Here is a 12388-nt window from a genome sequence, read left to right as displayed (position 1 = left end):
ATTGTTTCACTAAAATAGACTTTGGAGCCTTTTCACCTAGTTCCTTTAATGTTGAAAATAGACCCAAATCTCAGAAGCCCTCTAACAAATGCCTGGTTTATAAAAACCTAAAAATATTTTATATGTTTACATAAATTAAATAGGTAATTCTGCCCCTTTAGTGGATTTGTAACTATTGGCCATTTGAACTAGAATTGGCCCTTCTCACCATCCAAGTCCAACTTCTTTGTTTTATAGGTGGTGAATGTAATATCCAAAAAAGTTAAGTGGCTTTTGCAAAGTGAAACACACCAGGTCTCTTGACTTCCCTACTCAGTCATCCACATTTCTACTCTCTCACTGCATTTCTGTGTACTAGAATTGAGAATAAAAGATAGATTAGTGAAATTGGTGACCTGATATTTATTAAATTTCTAAGTAAATGTTGAATTTGTTGAAATTGTTGCAGCATGTCAGCTGGCAAGCTGGATCATTTTTCATACACACATGCTTGTGCATGGGCCCATGGACACACACCCTCACCCCCAGATCTTAAAGGTTTAGTTATCTTTGATCTATGGGACTGCAAAACCTCAGCCAAGTAATTGTAACCTGTTAACCGTGGCAAATCTAGATGTGATCCTTGCACTTGCCCTTTGTAGATTTAGAGCCATTGCTCTGCTCACTGGTGCCTGCTTTCTTGTAGACGAGCTGCCCATATCACACATATCCCTGCTTTTGCTCTGATTTTGTCACCTCCCTTTCAAATACCTACTTCACAGTAGTTCCTCTTGGATTTATAACTCCACTCCCTCATCGTCAGCACTGACTGCCATCTTGCTATGGCAAACATGAATAGGGAATTTATTCAAAATACTCCCCTTCCTAACCACTGTAAAATCATTTCTATCTAATAGGGAGATATAGCATTGACCTTTTGGTTATTAAGATAGCCAGATCTCCAAATGACTTTCAAAAAGCCAAATGTTAATTTAAATCCATGTTCACAGAACTGACCATTAAAGAAACTTGGTCTTAATTAGAAAACTGAATTCCAGTTATGATAATGAGCTTAATTATTGTAAAAATTGGGACTATTTGAACTAGGTGATGGGTACCCCTTACCAGTTCATATAAAACAAGACTTATTGCTTCAAAAATTTTATTTATAATTAGTGAAAAATGTTTAGTGAGCCTACTCAAGGTCTGTTGCTGGGTCAAAGATGAGAAGGCCATGTGAATATATTAGCATCATTTTTAAACATTCTTTCTTCAGGCCTTTTAAATGTAATGTAAATGGAGTTCCAGCTCCAGCATGCCATTTTTATCAGCTCTTTTACCTGATGTTCAGTAATTGGTATTAATGGGACTAATTTAAACTTGCCTAAGGAGTTCAATTTTTTAGGATGTCTTTATTTCATTGGGCTTAACTCTGATTTAAAAAAAAAATACCAAAAAAGTGGCATTACCAAAGATTAATACATTGTTACTTGAAAGAAGGAGCTTATGCTTGACTGTTAATAAGATCATTTAACTTTAGCCTTTCACCTCCTTTGATTTAAATTGAGTGTATATCTCAGAAGGCAAGTAAAAAGAAAGGATATTTGTCACATCTGAATTAATTAATTAATTAATTTATTTATTTATTTTTGAAACAGAGTCTCGTTCTGTTGCCCAGGCTGGAGTGCAGCGGTGTGATCTCGGCTCACTGCAAGCTCTACCTCCCGGCTTCACGCCATTCTCCTACCTCAGCCTCACAAGTAGCTGGGACTACAGGCGCCCGCCACCACGCCTGGCTAATTTTTTGTATTTTTAGTAGAGACGGGGTTTCACTGTGTTAGCCAGGGTGGTCCCGATCTCCTGACCTTGTGATCCACCCGCCTGGGCCTCCCAAAGTGCTGGGATTACAGGCGTGAGCCACTGCACCCGGCCTGAATTTATTTTTAAGACACAGGATCCATTAGCTGTATTTCCTCTCCTTTTCCCTAAGGATGAGGAAAAATCAAGGTTTTAAGTGTATTTTGCTTGAGGTATGTCCCTTCTGGTAGGAGTTGGAACAGAAACAGTTTATTCAATTTCCATATTTTAGTAAAAAAGATATATACATGCTGTTGCTATTTTGGAACCGCATATATAATTTCAGGTTAGTTGCCATTTCTTTCAACTTATACAAATTTATCCCTGTCTTTGCAATATACAGTTTACTCTGTCATTAAAATAAGTAATAGTGTTAATATTCCTTAAATTATTATGCTGTAATTTGGGGAGAGGGTAGGAATACTACTTCGTAGCAGAGGTGAAATAAAATAGCAGAATTATGTCAGGGAACTGATTATTCTGCCATGGTCTATGCTGAAAATTCTGATAATTTCACCGAGTTACATAAAACTCTTGTCAACTATAATTATAAAATATAAAGTACATTAATTATATGCTTCTTTGTAATTATGATAAGCTGTGAGAAACATTCCTCATAACTCAGCTCATCTTAGAAGGGACTTTTTTTTTGCTCTGTGCCCTAACCTGTACCAGTGGACACTGGGTGTTCTGAGAAGACATGCACATTTGTTAGGGTGGTAGAAACGCATTGCCCTCCACATTTATGTTCATCATAATTCTCTTGGTTACAGGAACAGGGCAATTATTTCAAATTAGCTCATGCCAAGAAGTAATGTTAGCTCACAGAGAAGAACTTCTGTGGTAGACCCGGTTCCATGCATGGCTGGATCTAAATACCCAAGTGATGACATCAAGAGTGAGGTTTTTTTTTCCCTTTTCTTTTTTGACATGGAGTCTCACTCTGTTGCCCAGGTTGGAGTGCAGTGGCACAATCTCAGTTCATTAAGCCTCCACCTCCCAGGTTCAAGCGTTTCTCTTGCCTCAGCCTCCTGAGCAGCTGGAATTACCAGCGTGCGCCACCATGCCTGGCTAATTTTTGTATTTTTAGTAGAGATGGAGCTTCACCATGTTGGCCACGCTGGTCTCGAACTCCTGACCTCAAGTGATCCTCCCGTCTTGGCCTCCCAAAGTGCTGGGATTACAGGCATGAGCCACCACTGTGAGTCTTTTTTTGTTTTGCTTTCTTCATTCTCAGATAATTTTTCTCCACATAGTAGAAAAGGTGGCCATTGGTGACAACTCAACAGTTTACTGATTTCTACAGTTGCTATTCAAGGAAAAGAAGAGAAAGCCCATAGTTTTCTCACTGCCCATGTATTGAATCCTGGAGATACTATTAATATCAGGGGCCCTGACTGCGTGGTTCTCACCCGTTGGCCAATCTCTGTGGATTGAGAGGGATAGGCCTAGATCATGCCCACCCACAGGAGGGCCAGCCACTCCTGTGAAATCCTGTTGAATCTCTGGGATAGACAGGCATAGATACACTCTCTGTAGTTATCTTGAAGAATACGAAGAGGATCAAGTAGGATGAGAACATCTTAAAGTGAAAATACTTGTCAGTTTATGAGATGAAAAGACAGTTATAAATCACTGTTTCATCTTGCTTTTATTTGATCAGTTCAGTAATAGGTTTTTACAAGTATTTTTTACATTTTTATGAGGCTTTTGTATTTCTTCCATGAGTTGTGTTTTCATGTGTTTTGTTCTTTCCGCTGTGATTTTGGTGGTTCTTACTTATAAGAGCTCTTCATATAGAAGGACTTCTCTTCTTTCATGCTTTGATATCTGAAAAATGATTATGTAACAGTTATGCATGAAGTTTCACAATATGAAATCTTTAAGATGTTTTTTCTAAAATATTGATAAGCAATAAACAGTGAAAGTTTCCTATTCAGATATGAATATTATCAATAGAAACATAATTTGAAATATTTTCCATTTGGAAAAAATCTAAATGAATAATGGAGTAGATATTATCTGTGAGGATTATTTACTTTTGGAAAACATTGTTTTCCAAAGCAAAATTTTGGGATATATAGGCCTGTATTTTTTTACATGTTAAGAAACAGTAACCATATTGAATTTTGATGTGTAGCAACTTACGTATTCTTTACCATTCTTTTTATTAAAAAGAGCTCTGGGTCTTTTAGTGAAGAAAGTAAATGAAGACCTCAGGTTTTTTTGTTGTTTTTTTTTTTGTTTTTGAGACAGAGTCCTGCTCTGTCGTCCAGGCTGGAGTTCAGTAGCATGATCTCAGCTCACTGCAACTCCGCCTCCCAGGTTCAAGTGATTCTCCTGCCTCAGCTTCCCAAGTAGCTGGGACTACAGGCATGCACCACCATGCCCGGCTAATTTTTGTATTTTTAGTAGAGACAGGGTTTTGCCATGTCGGCCAGGCTGGTCTGGAACTCCTGACCTCAGGTGATCCACCCGTCTTGGCCTCCCAAAGGGCTGAGATTACAGGTGTGAGCCACCGCACCCGGCCAAGACTTCATTTCTTAAGTCAGTTCTTTGATTATGTAATTTAGTTTAACACGAATGTTTATGCCACTTAATAACAAATCTGTAACCCCAGTAGTTCATAAAGACGTTTTGAATGCATTAATGTCTTAATGTAGTATGTGGTATGCCTAGGATAAAGATGATTGGTTTTCATCTAACAGAATATTTTATTTAAAAATTTAGAAGTCGTTTGAGAGTGTGACATCATGATGCTTTTGAATATGTTTGTATATGAGATGATAAATTTTTGTTTTCCCTTTGGTCAACTAATGTCTATTTTTCTACATTGGAAAATAAGATAAATTGAAATTGTTTTTATGTAATCTGCATATTGGTAATAATTAAACTGTATGTGAAAATTATAGAGTTTTTGAATTTGGATTATTCCTAACACAGTATTTTTAAACCGGTAGAAAAGTTTTTATATTTTCAAAGGGAATAAAGAATGGGATTAGTATAGTCTGTAAATGTGAGGTAATATAATTGTGTTTACTTTAAAAGTATGTTTAGCTTTTCCTTTTCTCCTTTTAACATACCAGTAAAAGGCATTTATTATAAAGAATGCAACAATACTGAAATGAGTAAGCCCAATGTTAGTCTCTTCTCCCACGCCTTCTCCATTCAGTCCAACTTTAGAACAGGTGAGTATCTATCCTCCCACCTATTTTTGCAGACATATCTAAAACTGATTATTTTAATCCAGTGTGTTTCAGAAATTTTCTCCAAAATATAGTAAGTCGGAAGGGATTGAATGAATACCATCAGGAAATCCAGGGACACAAAATTTGAAAATTGTATTTAATGCTTTGCAATAATGCTTAATCCATGTACAATTTGAATTTCATGTTCATTACTTTTGCAAGGCATAGAATCATTCTCCTCAAATATTTATCCCAGTATAAAGATTTATTAATTCTGCATGAGTCAGATACTTTTTGAAGAATACAGTATATTCCTATTCACATCAGTATTCATTAATCTATAACAGAGTTATGGATCAGCAGACTCTATAAAACCAGCCTGCTTTATATCATGTATTGTTTAAAGAAACTTTATTACATGTGCTAATTTAAATATCAAAATCAGTTTTAAATACAAGTTTTAGTGAAATTAAATTGTTATCCTCATTGAATTTTTAAAACTTCAGTTATCTTCTTGATTTTGGAAAAAGAATTACTGTATTCTTACTGACATGATAGTAAACTGTCATTTACTTAGTAAAAAGTGGTGCATAGAGAAATTTCCAAAATGTCTTCTCTTGCTAAAATGTAAAGAGCTGCTTTTAAAGAAAGTTGTAAAAATAGAAAATAAGCTAAACTTAGTTAGAATTTACTGATTTTGGCCATAAGATGGAAATGTTATATTTTTGTAACATTATCGGTCTTTTTGAGTAAAATCCTGATAATATGGTACAGCATTCTTAGAATTTAGTCAAAATTAACATAGCTGGACCTTTTAAATCAAGGCATCAAAACCCTGGTTTATCATTGTAGTACATTCTTTAACAGGTTTTATTCTGGGGCATTTAATTTTAAGGATTATAGTTCCAGCATCCTATTGAATTACATTTCTTGGCCTCAATTAGAATTTAAATCATTGATGTTTTTATAAGAGTAAGAATTTTGTACAAATGTCTCTGGAAACTTATTTTGTAAGCTAGAGACTGGACTTTGTCTTTCTACAGAAATTGAGATACACTTGTGTGGGGATGAGGGAGGAGATACGGTTTTAGGAATTAATGCTTTGAAAACTGAGCCTCAACCAATCACCTTGCTTAATTTCCTGAAGTGATAATCTGTGATACATTTAAAATTTGAAAAGTAATTCTTTTGGGTGGTATATGATTATTGCTCTGGTTTGATAGGTTTAGGTTCGAGGTACCTATAAACTTTAGTACCTTGACAATTAGTTAGTGAAGGCATTAATTGGTTGGCAGAGCAGCTCATTTAATTTCTTATACCGTATTCTCAGAATTATTTAGAATTACTAGAGTAATAACTGTAAATCAATTTTTAGCAGACTGAATAGGTCATTTAATGATGTGCTTTGGTGGTGAAGTGTTAAAATCTTTATCTGACCCCCTTAATAATGTTACTGACTATGAGTTTTATTAATAACAATTAGGTCATTGAACATTCTGATTTTCCTTTTTTCTTACAGATGAACCAACTAGCCCTAGCATTGATCATGATATTGCACATATCCCTGCTTCTGCTGTTATATCAGCCTCTACCTCTCAGGTCCCCTCCATAGCAACAGTTCCTCCCAGCCTCACAACTTCAGCTCCCATAATTCGCCGTCAGCTCTCACATGACCACGGTACGTCTAAAGGGTGGTTTTGTAAACGATATCTCATGCTCTGTTTTCCGCTTAGAACAGTATGATAAACTGATCTTTCCACCATTAAAAGAATCTGGGAACCACTTGTGAATGTCTAAATACTGAATTTTAATTAATTACAGAATCTGTTGGCCCTCCTAGCCTGGATGCTCAGCCCAACTCAAAGACAGAAAGATCAAAATCATATGATGAGGGTCTGGATGATTACAGAGAAGATGCAAAATTGTAAGTCTCAGGTGTATTATTTTAAATATTTGCATGTGGATGGGTATTCAGCATGACCTGGACATATAAGTTCAGAATTGAATGATAGTCTTATGTTTTCTAACTTTGACATTAGAAATGCAAATAAAGTTGTTAATGGTAACATTAAATTGAATTTTAAAAATCAATAACACACAAACATGGTAGAAAAATGTTAAATACTCTCACCCTAAAAACTGCAGCCATTCAGTACTATTCAGACATAATATGTTACTGTTTTGTGTAATTCTAGAGCTATTCTGTACATAAAATCATATGTACACTACCTAAATATGCATATATGTGTATTGTATTCTAATTATTTTTACAAACAAATGACACATGATATAGACACTGATCTTAGAGATCATTAAATGCATATAGTCCTGGCTCATGCTGTTTCATGATTTTTTAATTTTCCATTGAGTAGTTTATACCATGATATACTTAACCAATACTCTGTATTAATAGACATTTATAGTGATCAAATCTTATGCTATCACAAATACTTTATTGACTATATTTGTACATAGTGCAGTTAGCACATGTGTGAATAAATACAATTGAAAATAGGATTCTTACATCAAAGGTATATTTTTATTTATTTTAAAAATTTATTTATTTTTGAGATAGTTTTGCTCTTGTTGCCCAGGCTGGAGTGCCATGGCACGATCTCGACTCACTGCAGCCTCCACCTCCCGGGTTCAAGCAATTCTCCTGCGTCAGCTTCCTAAGTAGCTGGGATTATAGACATGCACCACCACGCCCGGCTAAGTTTGTATTTTTAGTAGAGACAGGGTTTCACCATGTTGGTCAGGCTGGTCTGGAACTCCTGACCTCAGGTGATCGACCCACCTCGGCCTCCCACAGTGCTGGGATTACAGGCATGAGCCACCATGCCTGGCCATATTTTTAATTTTAATATATATTGTTAATAGCTCTCCATAAAAATTATACCGAACCACATTCCCACCAGCAATATACAAAAGCCTCTGCTGTTATATTCTAACACAGTGTATTGTTTAGACTTTGATACATATCTTTTTAATTATCATAATAGCATTTTGCAGTTTTAATTTGACGCTTTCTTACCAGTTGAACACCATTTCATATATTTAAGATATATTTTTCTGTGAACTGATTTTTTATATTTTTTGACTATTTTCTATGGATTCTTCTGACTTCTGCATCCTTTTTATATAAAGGAAGCTAACATTTTTCTGTGATGTGTTGCAAGTCTTTCCTAATTCAATATTTTTCATTTTTTTTAAACCATGCAAAAATATTTGAAATTTTTTCTGTGGCTAAATTTAGGAAATATTTTTGTGGCCTTTGAATTTTGAGTCGTATCGAAAAATTCTGTCTCTACTCCAGAATTATAACAAAAGTTATGTTTACTTATTTTTTTTTTTGTAAACTCACAACTTTGACTCACCTGGAATTAATTTATTCTAATTAGTGAGATAAAGAGACTTTACATTTTCTAATATCTCTGTTGTCCCAAAAGCACCTGTTGAATGTCATCCTTTTCCCACCAGTACATTATCTTTATTATATACTAAGTCATATGTATTTAATTTTATTTTGGGGCTCTATTCAGTTGATTTATCTGTATATTAATGTATAACAGGTTCTATTAATTATGGTAGTTTTATGGTGTCTTTCTTATCTGGTAAGACTATTATCCATCATTATTTTATGTTTTTTCAGAATTCTCCTGGCTATTTTTATTTTAGTATTTGAACCTTAAATTCAGATTTTGTAGTTCTTGAATTCTTATGTACATTTTCATTGATACAATGATTAATTTATAAATTAACTTGGGGAATACTGACATCTATGATATTGAACCTTGTGTTAAAGAGCTATTTGTCTTTTTTATTTTTGCATACAGTCCTCTGAGGGTTCCATTTGGTTATTCTTTATATTCCAATAAAATTAGTTCTTTCTGGACCAGCTATTTCAGGGAGGTTTGTGTGTGGCTAGCAGGGCTTGCTTCCAGGCTAGCAGGAATTTTCCTAAAGATACAGGGTTGGATTTGTGAGCTATTTTAGCTTTTATTTCTTCCTCATTATAAGATATCAAAAACTGCCGTTATTTCAGAGTCTACCGCAGCCTACCCCAGCTACACACTCTTTCCTGCAGTGATGGCAGGACTGTATGTTTCCTCATTCTCCTCTGATACTCCGTGGTAACAAACGAGGCTCCTGTCGCCAGCTTCAGCACGCTATTTTCCATTGTTCCAAACAATGGATGGTTGGTTTCAATCTTTCAGAAATCAATGTACTGCAGTTTTGAGATCTGCAAGTAACAGTGCCCTCTTCTTTCTTCCTGTATCCATTGTTTACTTCACTGCAGTTAGCCACCTTTTTTTGTTTGTATAGGGTAGTTCAGAGTTACAGTGTCTTCTGATATGGTTGAAGATTGAGTTTGCATATCTGTTTCTTATTACATTGTTGTTTGTGGCGTGGTGGGGGCGTTTCTGAGAGGAGAGAACAGTGACACCTCTAGTAACATCTTCAAGAAACTCTAAGTTTCTTAAATGAATTTTGAGTTTTAAAAAGTTTTATTGTCCCTTAATAAAAGTTAAATTATTTTCGATTACTTTAACATGAACCTGTCTCCTGAAGCACTGAGCCTTTTCAGTGGCAACAGTTGTCCTCCTTTTTGAAAGCAGTCAGAATGTGGTTGGAGTAGAAGAGTAAAGGGCCGGGACTGTCCCTAACTGCGCCCTCCCTGCCACATTTCCAGTTCAGGGTATCCACCAGCAGGATGAGTGGAGATGACAGGAAACATCTCTCTGAAGATGGCTGCTGCTGGCAACTGCTTACTGATCATAATTAACATCATGGAAATTCTTAATATAGCATTGCAGCTATGGTTAACTAATAACATAAAACCCAGTGTTCAGCCTGTGTAGCTTTGTCTTTGATTAAAAAAAAAAAATAGAAAATCCCACACTTTAAGCAGAAACAATTTTAACTTACCAGATCAATTAAGAAAGTTTTAATTACTGAGTGGAAAGTTTTTTATAAAATTAGCTTTTTTTTTTCACTTCCATTGAATAGGGGACATTTAACGTATTAATGATGAAATGTCAGATTATTATTGAAAGATTAATGGTAATAAAATTATTCTTATATCTTTAAGTTTTTTTTGCACTTATTGAAAATATTTATGTATTTTTTTCCCAACAGGTCCTTTAAGCACGTATCTAGTCTGAAGGGAATCAAGGTTAGTATTAGAGTTTCTCCTTACCTTAGTTTCTCTCTTCATAGAGAAGTACTTCTTTTACCCAGTAGACATTTAATATTTAAATATTGTAATCTTTTATTCTGTAAGTATTGAGTACATTTGGAAAATATCATGTATAAAATGTTCTCTTCTAATTTCTATACATATTCAAGTACGTAATACTTGATGCACGTTGTGCTGATTTTTCTGACTTTATCAGTTCAAGGCCAGAAATCTAACTGCCCAGCAGTCCTTTTTGTATTTTGTTGTATGTTTTTCTATCCTGGAAATTATTTCGTGGCTTCCCCTAACACCCCTCACTCCACCCCTGTTCTCTCTCTTCTCCCTCCCCTCGTACTTCCCTGAAAACATAGAAACTATTAGACAGGAATTTCCTTATTTACCATCTCCAAAAATATCAGTTTCCTGCCTTTCTCAACCTCCACTTCCCGGGTTCAAGCGATTCTCCTGCCTCAGCTTCCCAAGTAGCTGAGATTACAGGCGCCTGCCACGCCTGGCTAATTTTTGCATTTTTAGTAGAGATGGGGTTTTGCCATGTTGATAGGCTCAAACTCCTGACCTCAGGTGATCCGCCCGCCTTGGCCTCCCAAAGTGCTGGGATTACGGGCGTGAGCCACCATCCCCAGCCTTTATACCCACACTTGCTGCCTTCCTTATTCTTACCATAAATATTACTGTGCACCCCCACACTTCTTTGGATTCTCTTGCCTCTAAGTTTCTCAGTCCCCTTCTGCGCAGTCATCATTTTTCCAGTGACTTGTTCACTGTTGTATGCACCCATGTTCTATTTCCTACATTAAAATAGAAACCTTCCTGGAATCCACATCCCGCTTTATTCGTTACTCCTTTTCACAGCAGAACCCCTTGAAAAAAACTATAGTTTCTACTTCTTCTCAGCTCACACACATCAGAACAACACTGACATTCAGGTTCCGAAACTAATGGTTAACGTCGGTTTTTAACTTGAACTCTTGCTGGTATTCAATGCAATTTCCAGCTCCCTTCCTGAAACACTTTCTTCTGCTGGCTTCCATCTTGCCACACTTTCCTGTTCTTCTTTCTAACTGAAAGGCTACTTCTCCATCCCCTCTGCTCCACCTAATATCTAAATATTGGAATGCCCAGAGTTGTTCTGACCCTTCTTTATCTACCCTGATTTCCTCAGTGATCTTATGCAGAGGTTTCCCAAAGTTTACGTGGCTATCCTTGACCTCCTTCCTGAACTGCAGCTCATGTCAGCTGCCGTCACTTGGATGTTTAATCAGCAACTCAAGGTTTACGTGATGATTAGACCCATTACCCCCAGACCTCATTATCCCTTAAGTTTTCCCCATCTCAGCAAGTTCACTTCCATTCATCTTCTTGATGAAGCCAAATATCTCAGAACTAGCCATGTTTCTTCTTTTTCACTCTCCCCCATATCAATTCCAGACTACCCTGAATCTTCCTGTCTTCACCTATGCTACTTAAATGCAAGCTGACATCATCTCTCACCTGGATTCCTGTAGTCGCAGCTCTTTTCATGCTTGTCCCTTTAGAATCCACTCTCAACAGAGTACTCAGAGTGAGCTTTGAACTGGGTGTTAAGTTACTCCCCTGATTTGTCACTTAATGCTTCTTTCACACTTCCTACCATGGCCTAAAAGACCCTTAATGATCTAGAATTAGCTGTTTGTTGATCACATTAATCAGTGAACATTTTAAGTGATAATGATGATATACAGTCATTAGCTATACATTCTCACCAAACTTCTCTTCCCTCTGACCTTTTATGGCTGGCTCCTTATTTTTCCTTCAGATTTCAACAAAATATTATTTCTTCAGAGAAGCCCTGCCACAGCATCACCAGTTTCTAGCTGTTTCTCAGCCATTCGTTATTGCATCTTGCTGTTTTCATTCTTCAAATGACATAAATCACAAAACGATCATTTTCTCATTTTTCACTAAAATGTGAACTGATGAGAACAGGAAAATTATACCATTTGTTATTTTTAATGGTTAAAAAATGATAGTCAATTCACATTTTTTAAATGAGACTAGAAATTTTTAAAAATACAAAGTTAGGATTTTTCAAAAATAGCCCTTCACTTGAAACATTAAATAAGAGTTTTCCACAAAGCAGTTTCAATGTGCAAATATTTATAAAGGAAAATGCTGTTTTCCCTTG

At 35.9% G+C, this 12388-nt stretch overlaps 1 protein-coding gene across 3 annotated transcripts in view; it reads left to right on the top strand.

The window, feature by feature from the left end:
- The window catches only part of ARHGAP21 (Rho GTPase activating protein 21), a 133750-nt gene that overhangs the window by 103085 nt on the left and 18277 nt on the right, over positions 1-12388 (top strand). For all 3 annotated transcript variants that reach the window (XR_007728885.1, XM_050804850.1, XM_050804851.1), the window contains 3 exons: positions 6544-6702; positions 6846-6948; positions 10164-10200. Coding sequence is in view for 2 of the 3 variants with exons in the window: in XM_050804850.1 (XP_050660807.1) it covers positions 6544-6702; positions 6846-6948; positions 10164-10200 (299 nt within the window). In the remaining variant the exon portion in view is untranslated. The remainder of the gene's footprint in view (positions 1-6543; positions 6703-6845; positions 6949-10163; positions 10201-12388) is intronic.

The sequence above is a fragment of the Macaca thibetana genome, chromosome 9 (genome assembly GCF_024542745.1).
Source record: "Macaca thibetana thibetana isolate TM-01 chromosome 9, ASM2454274v1, whole genome shotgun sequence".
NCBI classification, from domain to species: Eukaryota; Metazoa; Chordata; class Mammalia; order Primates; family Cercopithecidae; genus Macaca; species Macaca thibetana.
The sequence above is the reverse complement of the archived record's forward strand: the minus strand, read 5'-3'. Positions and strand labels throughout refer to the sequence as shown.